The sequence below is a fragment of the Apis florea genome, unplaced genomic scaffold, assembly GCF_048593485.1.
Source record: "Apis florea isolate Af1SG1 unplaced genomic scaffold, ASM4859348v1 contig_1615_pilon, whole genome shotgun sequence".
NCBI lineage: Eukaryota > Metazoa > Arthropoda > Insecta > Hymenoptera > Apidae > Apis > Apis florea.
Genome location: NW_028256416.1, coordinates 6,018,106 through 6,036,584, shown reverse-complemented (window position 1 = coordinate 6,036,584; position 18,479 = coordinate 6,018,106). Strand labels below are relative to the sequence as shown.

The window sequence follows — 18,479 nt, the reverse complement described above, 5'->3', positions numbered from 1 at the left end:
AAAACAAACAAACAAACAATACTATTATCTAAAAATCTTACGATCCACGAATATCCATAAATAGATGCATTTAATCAAAATCATTAAAACCAAAAGGAGAAAATCGTTTATCAAAATTTCTTCCCCATAAAGAACGATGAAACTAAAAATTAGAGGGAAAAAAATAACGAATCGAAGCGAAAAAATAAATCTTCCTTCACAGAATGGATGAACCGACATCATCATCATCATCATCATCATCATCGTCATCGAATCGCGAACGCTGTAAAAACCCGCACGATCGCGAGGACCTCGACTCGAGGAGGGTTGTTGCGATCGGTGGCGGCGTTGTAGGCGCCTCCTCTCCACCCCTATCGCATCGAAACGGTTGGAGATCCCTCGGTGTTCCCCGTTCCTTGATTTGGCCGAGCACAATGCACAATAAAAGAGCATTAGATGGTCGGCTTTGTCGAGCGGTTGCACGACTTCTCGTAACAATGGCGTGGCCCCCACTCGGCGGGAGCACTCGAAACACCTGGCAAACAAGGAAACAATGCGCACGAGCCGCACTTCGACGGGATTTCGCGCATTTGGGGTGCGCGCATGCTAACAAATTATCACCCCCTCTGTCACTTTTCTCTCCTTTCCCTCCCTCTCTCTCTCTCTCTCTATTCGCGTCTCCCTCTTCATCCACCTTCGCGAAATACACGGCACTTTTCCTTCGCGGTTGCGATTACGCAGCAACCTCGGTGTCAACCGGAGGTTTAATGACCGGCATCCGCCGATGTGGATGGCCATTGTCGTTGGAAATGATGTGGTACACCGAAGTGAAGTTGATTTTGGAGGCTCGATATATTATTTCTATGATGCAATTTGATGAATTTTTTTTCTTTCATAACTTTTTCTTGTAATTTTACGTTTGATTCTGTTTGAAGGCCGAAACAGAGAAAAAAGATTGAGGTTGAGATTTATTTATATAAACAATCGAAATTTAAGATAAAGTGATATAGTGATAGTGTATTGGAAATTCAAATTGCTTATAAGTTTTGATCAATGTTTTTGCGTATCAATTGTTATATTTTAGATATCCTATGAATATATCAATACTTTGTATAATAGATAATTTGTAATTCGCGATTCTCAAAATTTATATATACTTTTTTCGAGCAACTAATTTTCAAATTGATTTCTGGTACAATTTTATAAGTTTTTCGTAATCGCTATAATTTTAGTTGCATCGTTCCAACTTTTAATGTTTTCCAATCACCTCCCTCATTTACAATTTTCCAATTGTGTATAGAAATAAAAATTTCAAAATTCCCAATTCGCCACAGCTTTCAATCTCATCATCGATCCAACGATATATCTTCTCGACTCGATTCGTTCGACCTCGTTTCGCGTTTAAAATTCTCAACCTATTATTTCTCGAACAGAAGGCAGTGGTGGTAAACGTGGCGGAGAAAAATGTGGAAACGAAACGTGGAAACAAAGCTAGTATTCCCCTTTGACGGGAATACTAGCCGTTGACCCGTTGATCAACGTGTTGCGGAACAGAGGGGGGCGAAGGCGAGGCGCAACGAGGGCGAGAAAAAGGGGGAAAAGAAGAAGGAAGAAAATCAACCCGCATGTGCTCGGACGCACTCGAAAACGGAAAGTACTTTTGGACGAAGAGCGATATGGAGGCGGTATACGTCGGAGAACGTGAAGAGTGTACCGAGGGTGCGTGAACTATGAAATGCACCGGCTGTACACGTTCCCTCTTTCGACGAATGTACCTCTGAAAAGCCACGAGAAATGTTTATAATTGGGATCGTTGGCCCGTTCCCGCTCTCCCCTCTTCGATATCCGCAACACACGCGTGAGTAATTTTTTCTTTTTTTCTTTTCTAATACACCGCGCCTTGTAATTCTCTTTGCAACTTTGTTGCGAAACGCGTTGCTTTTCCCCAATGTTGATCGATGCACGGGAGAAATTTATTTATTTCTTACGTGTCAAATAGTAATCTCGAAGAGTCTCCATTTATTTTTCAAGAGTCGCTCTTTCGATAAATTTTATAAATATTTTAAAATATTTCGCCTTTCTCGAATATCTTATGTTTAAAATACACATATAAGTTTATTATTAGATACGAACTTTATAATATATTTGTTCGTACAAGCGTGCCATGTATTGAAATAAATTGAAAAACATTCAAAAATGGAGAGAGAAAGAGGTGAATAAGGGAACATAATTATTCAATTGTTTTCAAAAAAAAAAAGAATAATAATCGCCGATAATTCCCCACGATTCGCGAAAATCATAAGCCCTTGGGTGCCGATCTGTTTTGAAATTCTTACACGATTCCTCCGTGTCGTTTTTACTCTCGAGCCGGCGACATCGTTAACGTCATCGAGGGCTCGTTTGGCGCGCGCGCGCGCCAAATGGAGGCCTATCAATATTTCATAAGCCTGGTAAAAAGGGACGAGTGTTTACAACACGGGCAAGCGACGAATCCTCGATCTTGTTCGCCGGTTAGCCGTAAGTGTCTTCCCTCGTCCCTGCCATTTGCATCCGATTGAATTTCAAATTTCAACCGCTTCTGCACCCGTGACCGAAGTCTCGAGTATCTTCGATCACTTTCTGGGCCCCCTTCGCTTTCGATCCAGCGAAATGAAATTGTTATTAATGTAGCGCCGCGTTACACTTCGACGGGTTGGAAATTTAAAACTCCCGCCGTTGGAGGATAGTCCAAGAGGAATGCTTTTTTGATAGAAAGTTTTATTTGTTCAACGAATGTTACGATGATTTCTTCGAGAGAAAAAGAGATTGATGAATAATGGCGAGAATAATATTTTTATCGGTGATATCGTTGATTGAAATTTGTTTAGGATGTGTATTTAACGTGGGATCAATATTTGTGGATAATTATTTTTATGTATGAGAATCGTGAAAGGGTTTAAAGACGAAGTAGATAGTTTTTTTTTTTTGATTTGCTTTGATAGGAAGAATAATTTATTTTGCGAAGAATATTTATGGTATTAAATGTATTGATGTAAAGGTTGATAACGATAAAAATAATTTGAGGTTGAAGTAATTTAATTGTCGATGCGATTTTCGTAAAATTGAAAATCGAATGATATTCGAAATTTTTTTTTTTTAATAAATCGTAAAGAAATACGAAAGATGCGAATTTTTTATTAAAAAATTCTTTGGTAAAGATGTGCAACATATCTTATAAATGAAACTGATATTTTGACTAAAAGTTAATCACATTTCTATCCATTTATTACTTGTTTCATAATATTAATACTTTTCAAGCACGTACCAGGAAATAATATATTTCTGATCATTTTATACCCCTATATTGCTTTTCCTGAAATTCACATTTTGTTGTTCAACCTTATTATTATATTATTATTACCGTTCTGTTCCATCTCTCTTGTTTTACATTATTATTTTCTCCTTTTCATTTAATTTATTCTCGAATCCAAAGTTAAATTTCAAACAAAATACAGTTGCATTTTAAAAATACCTGAATTTCTAATTATTCTTTGATACGTATGACATATTATTTTTATTAAACTTGCAAAAATTGAATATATCATTTTTTATATCGTTTCAGAAATCATGAAAATAATATTTTATTTACAACCAGATTATTATTATTATTATTATTTCCATCATTTATTTTCCACGATCATCATTATTTTCATTTCGATAAAAAGACAAATTTCATTAAAAGTATTATAATTGCAAAATGATCATACGTAATATAAAGCTAAAATATCTTCCATGTAATAATTTCTAAAATGATAATGATTTCTTTACAAATACAAATACACACACACACAAAAAAAAAAACAATTTCATCTTTCTCGTTACTCGCATTAATTATTAGTTCTTTAACGTCAGAACATTTTTATTCCAAAATCTCTCCCATAACTCCAATTCCAATAACAAAAATATACCGATAAATTCAACCAATCTTTTATCCAATTCTCGATAAAAAAGAAATCAAAGTACGCGGTATTATAAATCTATCATTACTTCTACTTCGGAACTATTATTAAAAACCGGTTCTAACATTTTCTAAACATTTTATAAAACCATCTTAAAAAGGGAAAAAAGAAGAAAAAAAAGAAAAGAAAAAAACAAAGCTCGCAATCCACGTAACAAATCCACGAGTAGCGCCATTACACCGCAAGACTGTTTACACGATCAAACGTTCGTTTAAATGCTTCCACTCCGGTGAAATCGCTCGTACAAGTTCTTACCCCAGAAACAGGTCTCCCTTTTTCTTTATAAGAGAACCTTCTCCTAACGAGCGTCCAAGGAAATTGTATACGAAACACGTTCCCATCTCCTGTAAAACTCCTCCCCTATCGCGGTGGAATATTCCGGGATTACGGTTGCTCCGAAGAGAAAGAGAAAATCCGTGCTTCTTTCACGGGAGTGGGAGGAAACTTCAGTTTGCCGTCTCTGAATCGCGTAAGTAAATGGCTGTTCTCTTTAACCGCGTACGCGAGGATGAACGGACCGAAAAAAGGAGTACAAAGAGGGAGGGAGAAACAGTGAAGAAAAAGAAGAAGAAATGGAAAAGAAAGAGAGAAAAAGAAGAAAAAGAAGAAAACGCAAGAAAGAAAGAAGCAAAAAAAGAGACAAATTGGGGAGGGAGGAGGAGGAGGGAGAGGCAAACTATAAAAGAGGGGTGAGAGTGTAAAGAGGGAGAGAAGGATGGATAGAGGGAGGAAAGTAAGAACGAAGGAGGCTTGTCGCGAAACAGAGAGAGGATCAGAGGCTCGTAGGAGTGGTGTTCTCGAGGTGGTGAGCACGACGTGGTAAAAAGGAACGACGTAAGGGGGTAGGCGTAAGGGGATGGGGAGAGAAAAAAAAAAGAAAGAAAGAAAGAAAAAAGGAAAAAAAAAAAGGCAGAGAGTTACTGGCGGGAAAAACGGTGTCTTGGAAAAAGGTGCAAAGCCGACAGTATTCTTTGTAGCGGGGGATATTCGCCTTCTGTGCCGAAGACCTCTCGCACTTCTTTATCTTTTTTTTTTCCCCCGCCACCCTTACTTACTCTGCCTTCTCCTCCCCTCCACCAGCACACAAAGAAGAAGCGACCATCTTCTTCTTCTTCTTCTTCTTCTTCTTCTTCTTCTTCTATTTCTACTTCTACTTCTTCTTCTTCCTTCCTTCCTTCCTCTCTCTTTCTCTCTCTCTCCTTTTTCCCGCGCACGACCACTAACCGTGGTCGCCTCCTTCCACATTTTTTTCCTCTCCTCCCCGCTTCTTCCTTCGCTTCTTCGCCGATTCTCTTCTCGCTTCCTTGCCACGTCTTCCCTCTCTCCATCTCGTCTTCCAGTTGCAACGATTACAGCGCAACTACCGTTACCTTGGCAAGGATGAAATTCTGGTAGTAGTGGTAGAGCGGCAGCTTTACTTCTCCGCCCATACTCTCTCCGGGATCCCTTACTCGACAGCCTCTTCTGCCACGAGATATTTACCAACATCCAAGATGGCGGCATAATCTTGCCGGCTTTTCGTCGAAAGTCGACGAGTCATCCAAAGCGGCCAGTCCCTTTTCTCCCTCTCTGTCTCTCTCTCTCTCTTTTTCTTCTCCTTTGCCCATAAACACTTTCATCGCTCTCGTTTTACCGACTCCGCCCTTTTTTTTTTTTTTATACCGTTTCTCTTCCTTTACCTTCTTTTTTTCCCTTTCTTTTTTAGATTCGCTCGGATATCTTGGCCGCTCGGGCGTCTGTTCCTTCGAATCTCACGGCTGGACTACTTGTGGTTCTTTTCCTTGAGATCGATCACGCGACGTTTTACACTTTGATGGAATCTTGGAAGATAGCTAGAACTGTGGGAGCTTTGTTCTTCGAAGTTGAGGTTGACGAGACACGAGATTATTGCGGTGGTTCGGGATAGGTTGTTTGTCGAAAGTTTATAAAGTTTTAAGAGAATTTTCTAAGCTTTTTGTATTTAAAATATATATATATAAAATCTATCTCTGAGAATCTTTCACTTTGACAAAATTAAAGAAAAAAAAAGAAATGAAATAAAAGACAAATCTTCGTCAGAATCATCTATCGGTATTCGATCAACCAACAAAATCATTTAAGAGTTTTGCAGGAGGAAGAAAAAGTGGGGTTGCAATAAGTCGGAGGGACACCCTCGACAGATTTACCAGAAAGGAGATCGAGAGGGAAGAAATCAGTAGAGGTAAATACGCGTGGCGTGAGAGAGCGAGCGAGAGCCGATGGATAAGAAGCAATCGAATCGAATAGTGGAACTCGTGGAATCCGCAATCCGTCGCGAAGTGAATGGCGAACGCCTAAGGGTTTTCTATGGCCGGGTATGCCGCTCGTCTCTTCCTCTGTCCGTCGACCTAGCCTAACCTGGCGGGAACTTGAGATTAATGTGGTAATCGCTGAATCAGCGGAAGACACGAAAAAAAAAAGAAGAAAAAAAAAAAAGAAAGAAGAACCTTCCTCTTTCGTGGCAACGATACTTTTCTCCTCGAACGAGCAGTCGAGGGAATCTTGGAGGTGCTCGACGATAAACAGAAGGTGTCTCTGATCCGCCATCGTGATCCTGGATGATGTATTAAATTTTGTATAGAGGAATTTTCGTGTGACTAAATGAAAAAGAAAATGATAAAAATATGCCACTTTTTTATTTGAATCGAGATACGTGTTTTCTTGATGATGCGTGTCAAAATAAGATCTATAAAAATTGATTTTCAGAATTGTAACTATCTTCGAGCAATTGTTTAGATATTAATTTATTGGATAATGATATGGCTGGTTCCAGTTATATTTTAAAATCAAGTATGTATATAATCCACAAAAAGTTTTATTTTTAAAAAATTCTGTTTGGGTGTTGTAGACACCCAAAGCCTAATTCTACGGCGTGTCTGACAACGCAATATCCTTTTCCATTTACTTTACGTTTCCTATTTTCATTTCTTCACGATATAATAATAAAAATTCTACTCGAATGATTTCCCCTGAAAAAATTAATTTCGACGATATTCCAACTTTCTCAAAATCGTTCAAAGATCGTCGTCGATTATCCAAACAAAAGGGGCACGAAAAGAACGGGGCACCCCTCGAAAAGCAAAGCGGACAATATCCAACTTCCTTCATCGATGCTGAAAAACGTTTCGCCGTAAATAATCGAGAATCGAGGAAAAAGCAGCAATAACAGGATACACCGGTCCTCGATACGATACGGTGGATACGTATATAACGCGCGTGTATCGCGCAAATAAATACTCGAGGCCAAGGGATGGCGTGGAAGGAAAGAAGGGTTGGAAGCTGTGCCAGTCACGGAAGAACCTCGCCGGTACGCGGAGTAAGTGCAATAATACCAGATTATTTGCATCGCAAAGCCGTGCGTATGGGTAAACACAATATTCGCTCTCTGCTCGGCTCTGTGAACCGATAGTGCGCTCAGGTAGATAACGCATACGTCTGTACCATTCTCTACCCGTCTTTGTCCCCCTCGTTTCGACCCCGTGTCGATCCTCTTCGTCTAACAGCGACAGATATCCATCGTTCATTCTCTCTCTCTCTCTCTCTCTCTCTCTCTCTCTCTCTCTCTCTCTTTCGTTCACCCTCTCTGCCGCCACCCTACGGCCCTCTCTTTCTCACCTTTATCGTGGCCCGTGTCTATCTCCCTCGCTCTCTCGACTATCGATGCCATCTTCCTCCGATCCGATACGTTCCCGCAGTTTCTGTCCTCGTCCCACTCTCTATGTACCACCGCGGCGTAATACAGATTCTATTTGAGCTGCCTGAGGGAAGTTAACTCGTGATGCGTGCAGCTCGGCTCGCTCTGTTGGCGATACTACGGGGATCCGATCGTTCTCCATTTCGAGGCTGCAAATCCAAGGACCTAAACCTCGCGACCTGCACGCCTACACAAGCGGTGTCAATTTTCATCCCTTCTTCCCTCCTTTCTCTCCTTTTTTCCAAATCCTTCTTTCTTCTTGGGAACGAATGTTTTCCAAAGTTTTCTTCCGGCGAGGGTATTTGAGGAAATTTTTCTTACGACCTTCTCGAAGACAGCGTGAAGAATACGATTATTCCCAAAAACTTGCTCTTTCCCTCCTCCCTCCTACCTATCATCTCCCTCCTACCTAGCAAAATATTCCAAAATCCCCATAATCCCCGGCAAAGGCAACAAAAGGCCGAAGACACAGGAAATTGCGCACAGGTGGACACGAGAGATACCCCGTTCCGGGTATCGAACAGATCTCACCTTCTCCTCCTCCCCCTTCCCCCCTCCCTCTCCTCCTCCATCCCCCGACAGTCTGCACAGGTTCTATTAGCACGTAACGCCTGGTCCTTTTGCCGTGCCGCTCAAAGCAAAGCAGCCTCCCCCCTCCTCCCCAGTCGAGTGTTACAATTTCGCCCTTCCCCCTCCCCTCCCCTCCACCCTCCCTCCGCTCCTCTCAAAGTCCCTTTATCTATCCCGCTATTTTCCTAACTCCGACGTCCCCTCCGGGCCTTTCTCCTCCGCTTTCGCGGTGACGACAACGATATTCCTCTTCCTCCCTCCTGAGGAAGCGCGCGGAGCGGTGGTGGATCCGGCCACCGGAACACCGGGTGGAGGAGTAGGGGGAGAGGGGACGCAGCTACCCCTTGGCGCGCGCGAGGGGTTGAAATGCCCGCCCATCGGTCCGCCCATGTTAGGACGAAAGCAGTCACTTGGTGAATCAATTCGGCCCCACGATCTCGCCTCGTAGAGACGAGAGAGAGATCCTCCACGGCGGCGGAGCTGCTGCCGCAATCGGGAATCGCGCTTCGAATACGAGCTTTCGATCACATTTTCGTAACCGCGCAAGAGTAACCCTCGTCGGCCGGCAACCGCGACAACCGCGGCCCTCCCCCCCCGTGGATATCATACCTCTTGGTTTCCTTGGTGCCGAAAATCGAAACTTTTCCCCCCTTTTTTCTTTCGAGAGCGTCGAAAGAGAAGTTGTTAGTTGTTCTTCTCGATGAAATAAATAAAATAATTCGACGCGTTGTTTCTCGTTCGTTCGCTCCGTCGTGACTGTTTCCGTTTTTCATGTGTGGACAGTGATATCTTCCTTTTCTTTTTCTTTTTTTCTTTTTCTTTCTTCGTTCGGAGAACGGTTGTTTCGGAGGGGAGAGAAGTGAGTTTAATCAACGATAGATTATTAACGATAGCGGATAGATCGAGGAGGAGGAGGGAGTGATCGATAAGAGAGCATGAGAGGGAATCGTGATGATTAACGAAGATTCCGTAAGAGAGAGATGATTGTTGGCGATAAAGTGGAGTGCGTCACTGCGAGCCGTCATCCTTGAGATACTACACAGCGGGCCTCGTCGAGTGGGTGACGGTCGGAACGAGCGAGAAGAAGAAGAAGAAGAAGAAGAGGAAGAAGAAAAAAAACCCCTCGTTATCGTTGTGGAAACAAAACTATTAGCGTAAGATAGCGCGGAATTCGCGCGGAGCTCGTGACAGTTGCCTCGTGAAAATATGTCGGGAGACGAGCACGCTTCTCGCGTCTCATCTCGTTCGGTTGCTTTCAAGCGGTGAACGTTTTCGATCAATCCATAATCCTCCTTCCCGAAAGTCAAAGAGAAGAAGAAGAAGAAGAAGAGGAAAAAGAAGAGACAAAAACGGACGCGCGTCACTACGTCATTCACACCCACGCGGACGAGTGGACACGTCGGGATGAGGAGCAGCTTGGAGCTGTTGGAACATCGTCGTGTCCCGATGGGGCCGAGAAACTGAGAGATCGAATCTTGGAATCATGTGCCCATGAAGCGATCACCGCGATGGAGCCGCGTGGGATGATGATGTCGAACCTGTCGTGCGACGGGTGCGCGGACAGCGACCGCGATTCCGACAGCAGCAGCATGATCGTGGACCCGGTGAGTTTGGACAAGAACGACCTGTCGCCGTCCCAGTCGTCGTCCAGCCCCGTGATACCCAGCTCGCCCGTCCCCCCGGCCACCGCGTCCTCCCGAAATCGCGGGGGGAGCCGCAGCAAGAAGGGCTACTCGATGATGTCGGGCGGGAACGGGCAGCAAAAGGGGAACGCGGCCGGCCAGGCGTCCACCTACGGCAACGAGAAGATGTCCTCGTCCCTGATCAAGCCCCCTTACTCCTACATAGCCCTGATCACGATGGCGATCCTCCAATCGCCCCAGAAGAAGCTCACGCTGAGCGGTATATGCGAGTTCATCATGTCCCGATTCCCTTACTACCACGACAAGTTCCCCGCCTGGCAGAACTCGATCAGACACAACCTGTCGTTGAACGACTGCTTCATCAAGATACCAAGGGAGCCCGGCAACCCTGGCAAGGGTAACTACTGGACGCTGGACCCGTTGGCCGAGGATATGTTCGACAACGGGAGCTTCTTGCGCCGGAGGAAGAGGTACAAGAGGCCTCCGCCGCACTACGTGCTCAGAGACAGGGCGATCATGGCCACGTTCGCCATTTGCGGCGATCGGGGCCCCTGCCCTGGCGGGGGTGGCGGTCATCCGGGGGCCCTCGCCTATCCCAGCGCCGCGTACCTGTCCCCGCCGCCTGGCCTCCCCTTGCTCGACTTCTCGCCCTCGACCTTGGAGGCGCTCAAGCTCGGCGGCTTCCTGGAACCACCCCCGCCGTTGTACAAACCTGTGCCGATCACCGCACCGCCGATCAGACAGATCGATCCCGCACCCACGAGGACCACCGCGATACCGAGCGGCCATCCGCCGGCCGAGAAGAAGAGGAACTTCAGTATCGACGCGTTGATAGGTAAACAGGCGGCCAACGATCAGAATTGCGGCGGCTTGCTTGATCTCAGCCCGTCGGAGCACAGAGAGATCAGGAGCCAGGCGTCGGCCTTCTCTCCTCTGGTTTAGAGGATCCTGTTGCGGATCTCCTTTCGGGGAGGATATCTTACGTCGGAAAAATATGTGGGGGACCTCGGTTTTTCCCAAACGAAAGAGATTCGAAGCTGGAAGACCTATTCTTTTTTTTTCTTTTTTTTTTTTTTTTTGGAGGATTCGAGATGAAAAGGAAGACGAGGGAGGTGAACGAGGGAGCTCGATGAAGATCATCCAGAGAGTTGTTCATTTCCGCGAGAGAAAGAAGAGGAAAGGAGAGGAAGAGAAGGAGAAGAGGAAGTGATGAGGTTCGAAAGTGAGGAGAAACGATGAGGAAAGGATAGGGGCGCGGACGGAGCGCGCCCAAAAGATTTCGATTAAGTGTATAGAACGACGGAGAAACAGGAGGAGGAGGAGGAGGAGGAGGAGAAAAGGAGAACAAAAGACGCGACCAGGAGTCGAGTAATTGTAAAAAGGTGTAGTGCAATAGTGTAGTGGTTGGGTTTAAGTACGAGAAGAGGAAGAAGAAGGAAAAGAAGAAGAAGAAGAAGAAGAAGAAGAAAAAGAAGAAGGAAAAAAGAAGCAACCCTTCGCTGTGTCGAACTGATCATCCTTAGCCGCTATCATCTCCAACGATCGATTCCTCTCGACGAATCGAACTTAATAATTTTCCAATCCCTCCCCCCGCCCCTCCATGTTATTTTTCTTCCATTCTTAGCAAGGAAAGGAATAGAGCTTCTTGCGCGTGTTGCCTCGTTTTGTAAACGATCGATTAATATATACGCCACTGTAAATACACACACACACACACACACACACACACACACACGTGCATACATATACGCACATTTATACACGCATAGAGAAAAAGAGAGAGAGAGAGAGGGAGAGACACACGCACGTACACACATCCCGAACAAATCTTTGCTCAGCTTTCTATTGTTTGCGAGTGAGAGGAGAGGAGAGAATGCGCACGAGTGAAAGGGCGACAGAGAGGGTGGCGGAGAAACGATGGAGAAGGGAGGTCAGTTCTCTTCATCGGATTTAATGTAAAGCTCGGCCGGATTTTCGGTCAAGTAGACGTTCGGTGTACATAGAAAATTCGGTGTACGTGGAAAAAGATAAAAAAAAGATAAAAAAAAAAAAAAGAAGAAAGAAAAAAAGAAAAAAAAATATAGGAACATCCGTGTTCCGATCCGTAAAATGGGGAGGAAGGAGGGATGTTTTGATAGCGAGGGATGGATGATCAAGATATTTTATCGGTCTTATTGGTTTTCGTTTTCGCCTCGCGAAATTTGCTGGATTTGAAATCGTCGTCGTCGAAGACGAGTGGCGCGAGCTTGCAATGGAATCCATTTTGTTTCCTTGTTTTATTTATGGTGCCGATCTATGATTGGGCGGTGAAACTTTTGGAAACTTCGGACCGACTTGATATACTGTTCGAGATTTTAAATTAGAAATTGGGAAATTGAACGGTTAATTTGGAAAAATGGGAATATCGTTTCAAATTATTTTTGATTGAGAATAGAGACGAAGAGGAAATGGGAGATATAGAGAAATTTTTATCGTAAGTAACATTTTACAAAGTTTGTCTCTTTATCATTAAAAAAAAATAATCGATGTCAAAAATATTATAAAAATAATTATATTTACGATTTATTCAGCCATTTTTTTTCCATTAATTTAATAATTAGATAATTCTATAGTGCTTCGCGCTTTGATGTTTTCAGATTTTAAATGACTTGATGGAGTTGATCTTTTTATTATGTTATTTTTATCGTTTGTATATTTCTTCTTTTACGACTGGTTTAATTGTTGAAATGATTCTGAATTATGATTTTATTATTAATATCTTGAACAGTGTATAAAGTGCATAATCTCAATTTCGATAATGGATAATAACATTTTAATTTCGAGAATTAATTATATCGTGTAAAATGAATGATTTTACAGATCAAGAGAATACATAACAATATACAATTTCGTTTGAATATTATCATCGTATTGCTAGTATTATCAAATTTTTTTCTATTTATTAAATCAATTGATATTATTACAGATGTAGTTTTTAATTTTGCAATCACAACGGGTATAAATATTTAAAAAAATTTTTTCGTTTCGTTTTTCTGTTTCGAACTTGATAAAAGATCTCAAAAAAAAAAAAAAAAAAGAAAAAAAAAGAGAAAAAAAAGAGCACAATTACACGTAAATGAGAAATAAAAAAAAAAAAAAAAAAAATGCGAAACGAAAGTCTGACGAAGCTCGTCGACGACTTTTAACACGGACACAGCATTCGAGTCTATTCTGAGCGTTTTCAAGCGTGTATACACATATGTGCAGGGATCTACGAGAAGAGAGAATGGAATAATTTACAATTAATCCCTGTGAAGATACGCATCCATGACGAATATATGTGTGTCAATCCACACATGTACAGATATACATAAGCCGCTAGTGAATTTTCCTCGTATTGTACAATTGCTAGATAAGAGTTATTGCTATTGTTTGTGCAACGAATCGGGTCGGATCTAATTTTCGTTGAATGAAAAAAAAAAAAAAAAAAGAAAAGAGATAAAAAATGTTTCATAAAAATATATTGCTACGTGTTTTAACTTTTGGAATGCGGGCGAATAATTCGAATAATTTTTTTTATTAATATGTTTGCATTATTATTTAACGCGTTTGGTGCCGTGGAAAATAGAAAATCATTTTGTAATTGAAAAAATTAAAAATTATATAATATAAATTTTTAAAAGGTTTAAATAACAAAATTGGAAAAATTGATATTTGATTAGTATTCAAGAATGTTTAGAAATGAGATTCAACGGTATTGAAAGTTACTTATGGATAGTACTTGAGCAAACATACTTAATTTTACTTATGAATAATAGAGATTTAAAAATATTATTAATTCAAAAGAAAATACTAATTCAAAAATATTTAAAATACACTCAGTAATAAAGTATCCAAGTGCACAGTCCAAAATTTAATTTAGTATTATTTACAACTAATATTAAAAAATATTCAAAGTTATTCAAATACTCAATAATACTCGATAATATAAAAAAATACTCAAAAGTATCCAAAAAACGTTATTCTTAAATATTTAAAAATATTTAAAAAGTAATATTCGAATATTTATTAAATCCAAGCTACACTCGGAAATTATTATTCGAAATTCGAAAATACTCAAAGACTTACTCAATACAAAAGTAGTATTAAAAGAATACTCGATTAGAAAAATATTATTTTATCAATATTCTTTATATCTCGTCACGTATTTTTCTCATGTTTCGTTTCAACGTGGAATACTCATAAAATACTCGAAAAATCCTTTTCACTGCTGAATAAAAATGGAGTACGTGTGACCTGGACGGCACGTGACGCGTTAAACTAGAACCAACAAGATGTTCGTGTTTTCTATTCGTTTCAAGGCAACCAGAATTTGCAGTTATTTTCGTTATCGTTCTCGTTTATGTAGAACTACTGATTACATAATCGGCACAAATGTGTTTTCAAGATGTTGAATGATGCACGTCACGATAACGAAAATCATTGTCTAACAGAGGAATGGCGGCTTATTTTAGAAAAATAAATCTTCGACGTATCGAAATCGAAAATAACGAATACAAGAAGAAAAAACAAATTATCATTATCTTCCACTGCACAATTCGCGATAAATAAAATCTTATTTTTCCATTCAACACCGTCGATTTAAATTTTTCCAATTAGATCAGAGATTTAATGCGAGTCCAAATTTTTTTGTACACGCATTTCAGTAAAATTCTTTAGCAATTATTGGAAAAAATTTTTTTGATCGAGAACGTATTCCATTGTAAATGCTTTAATCCTCTGTAATCGAAATTCAAAATGTCCAATTGATTATAATATCTCTGCCGTCTAATTGTAATCTTTATCGAATTATATACTCTGATTTTATACTTCATTAACTCTCTATAATAATGCACGAGAATAAAAATTTCATTAATAATATTAATATGCGATCGACATTTTTTCTTCAGAATTTTTGAATTGTTTCAACATTAAAATAAAAAAAAAATTGAAATAAAATTTTATTATATAATAGAAAAATAATCCAGCGTAGAGATTTGATGCAATTTTTAAGAAAAAGACTTTTACCAAAAATTTCATATGTTGCATTTTGCATAAAAGCAACAGTACGCACAGTACACAAATACATAAATCGTTATATAACCGTTGCAGAGGGTTAAGCATTCAGCAAGCACGAGCGGAAATTCCACGAGATTTCATAGATTCCGTTCGATCTGCGTCAGATGAAAGAAACGCATAACAATAATCGTCGGATGGAGCCGATGGAAAAACACCGATTCTAAACCTTAATGTCGAATGTTTGGGTACAAAACGATATTATAAACTTGATAGTCTTTTATACTTGCATAAATTCACGGCTGATCGATTTAGAGGTGTAGAGATTTTTAACATTAAGTTAAATTAAATGTATTATATAAATATATGCGATCGCGAGTGTTGTTCATTTTTTTGTGTAAAAAAGAGAGAGAGAGAGAGTGAGTGAGAGAGAGAAAGAGAGAGAGAAAGAGAAGAGGAGAAAAAGAAAATGGGAGAAGAGAGAAAGATAGGGATAGTTCTGAGAAATGATTCAGGATTATTATTCGAACGGTGTATATTTTAATAATCTCGTCTCGACTCTGAGCTGTCGTGTGTTAAGATATTGTGACGAAAGTAACGCGGTACGTCTGTTTGTTCCTTTACTAAAATAAGTACCGATGCTATAATGTATGTTTAGTTATAGGTTATCGTTAACACTTGTCTCTGTAGATTTAGTAAGTATTATACGTGTCAAGATGATAGATTTATAATAACGTGTAATAATGTCAACAATAAAGTACTGTTAAGTATAAGAGATTTATTCTTTTTTTTTCTTCTTCGATTACATGATAGATTAATTGGAAAAAAATATATTTAAGCCATTATTATTTTTTACTGATAGTGTTGAAAGAGTCACTCGTGAAGGATTAAACGTGCATTTTATGAGATATCTTGAAAAATAGAAAATAGGTGGAACGAAGAAATTGTTCATTACAAAGAATATGTGTAAAATTTATTTTTTTTCTATGTAAATTAATTAGAGAAGAAGAAAATATTTAAAAAAAATTATCAGGTGATGAAAAATTAATTTAATACCCGTTGAATTGATAAATTTCAGATAATAACAGATATATCAAATAAAGTGATAAAAATAATTGAAACGAGTAAATTTGATGTACAATTACGAAAATTTAAGGAACGATAATATTCGATAGATTTTCAAAAAGGAAAATGAATCACATTTTTCAGAGGAATAAAATAAAAGATATGTAAAGATAAAACTTTATTTTACAGATTTTTTTTATGGGCTTGAATAATAATAGAAAAAAAAATATATATATAAATATATATTTTTTCAACGCATTTTTACTCTGTATCGAAGAGAAACATATCTTTTTTAATTGAAAATTAAAAAAAAACACGTGTTACGCTCTTTGAACGACTGCTTTTGTATTTTACCTTTTGAATTTGATCGATATTCATTACCGAGGAATTCCAAACGAAACGTCACATATTTACAATATCACTACATAAATTACAATACAATGTTACTACATTTATTTTAATATCGTAAAAAAAATCTAATAAAACCCGCTTTCGACAATACGTATATCCAAATTCAAACATTAAGAGATTATTATCTTTATTAAAATTGCCAATTTGCCAATCAAATCATTTTCAAATTCCATTTCAAAACTCGCTTTCATCAATCCGATAATCAATAGAGGATCGACCAATTTTTCAATTATACAATAGACTAACTAACACTCCAATATTCGAATCATATCTTTTCTTTAAATTTCACCAAACTCGTTCAAACTTATCTCTTACCAAAAGAATCAATTTCTATGCATTAATCTAAGAATATTCAAAAGGCTGGCCAATATTCTCTACCTATACTATATTCTCACACGGAATTAAAGAAACGATTCCAAAAGAAAAGATTCATCCAACGATTCGATCCCCCATCGCAGCAGGTATATCCCTGCCGATCGATTCGCTATTAGTTCAACGCCGTGTAACGAATCTCTTTCCCATCGTTTCTAATTGTCGACTACCGGCACGTTATTTACTCGAACGGGCGTGGAATAATGAAAAGGGACGATCATCGCCTCTCTTCCCATTTCTGTAGAGGTCCACACCTCCGCGCCACGTATCCGTGGCGACAATGCAAACCGAAACAAACACTTGGCGGCACGTGACCGCCACGTGTCGGCCAGGATATATTACATTCCGAATGCACACACACTTGACGAACGATTAAAGGGGTGTACACGGCCGAGGAACCACGATCGTGACAACGATGAACACGCCGCCGGCTCTTTTCTTCCCGTTTCAGAACCGATCAAAGTAGTCTACCGATACCTCGGATACTCCACTTTCCATCGGCTGTCGTTTGAGATGGACATGGTTTGAACAAAGTTTGCTTGTAAATTCAAGGTTTTCAAGGTATTTTCCTTTCGTTCGTTACGTGTTTTGATGGATTTTCTTTTTTTTTTTAGTCGGATTTGACGATGTTTGAACATTCATTGATAAACATTTATTTGTGTTTGGTAATAAAAATTGATCGAAAAGTTCGAACATGTTTCTTCCGATACTTTAAAGTAGCATTGGATGATATTTTATATTCTTTTAAATGGTAAATTTAACGGTATATCCTTTTACGCAATTATCTAATTTAGAAAAAAAAAAACTCATTCGTAAATATTTTTAGAAACTTTGTATTAACAAATATTAATGGCATAATAAACTTCTATTATCAGATATACTAAAACAATCATTCTCTCACAGCTCGTCTGCATAATATCATTATAAAACATGATAATATCCAATATCAAACAGCAAACAACAAGTATCTCATGCTCAAATATCTATTTACCTTCGCGCAAAACTGAATAAATTATTAATTAAAATATTATCAAGGAAATTAAATTAAACTTGAACGGAAAGAAGATCTATTCTGGATTAATTCAACGAATGAAGGAATTCTTCGAGAAAAAAAAAAAGAAAAGAAAAAGAAAAAAATTAATCATTTACAATCGAAGAAGACACGAAGAAGATGTGAAATTGCGTGGAAATTTTCCTGATCACAAGCCTCGACCCTGAATCTAAATGTTATCGTGCGATTTACGATGCACTATCGTTCGTATATGTTTTTATTTATTTATCTAATGCGAAACGAGAGATAACGCAACAATAATTGTCTATTCGAGCGACGATATTGTCGACGAGGCGACGCGTGGAACGAGTTCCATAAATTTTCTCGTCGCATCGCGAGAAATGAAAGCTTGCTATGGGCGAGAGAGGAAGCGGAGGCGGGAGAAGGAAGGAATAACTTTTCATCGAGGAAAAGGCGCCAGTTCTCGCGTTCCACGTATGCTTTATTTTTCCTCCCCACGTTTCTACGAATATACCAGGCAAAAGTTTTCGTTATATCATTATCACCGATTTTATCGTGTTCTCCAATTATCGCGTTTTACAGTCGTACTTCTGATCCAATAGACTTTAACTCGTTTGAGAGTTAAGATTTTCGGATGGAAAGGACGATCGAATTCGTTCGAATTTGAAACTTGGAAAAAATTG

At 39.4% G+C, this 18,479-nt stretch overlaps 2 protein-coding genes across 2 annotated transcripts in view; one reads left to right on the top strand and one right to left on the bottom strand.

Moving 5' to 3' along the window:
- The window catches only part of cue (Low-density lipoprotein receptor repeat domain-containing protein cueball), a 68,341-nt gene that overhangs the window by 27,809 nt on the left and 22,053 nt on the right, over positions 1-18,479 (bottom strand). The gene's annotated exons all lie outside the window — the stretch shown is intronic.
- On the top strand, positions 9,484-13,662 carry LOC100870404 (forkhead box protein D2). The gene has a single exon (XM_086905112.1). It carries the CDS (start codon positions 9,768-9,770, stop codon positions 10,842-10,844), a length of 1,077 nt encoding a protein of 358 aa, XP_086761238.1. The 5' UTR covers positions 9,484-9,767; the 3' UTR covers positions 10,845-13,662.

What these genes read in the sequence shown, in the direction of transcription:
- LOC100870404 (XM_086905112.1), top strand. Translation starts at nt 9,768, where the DNA reads ATGGAGCCGCGTGGGATGATGATGTCGAACCTGTCGTGCGACGGGTGC.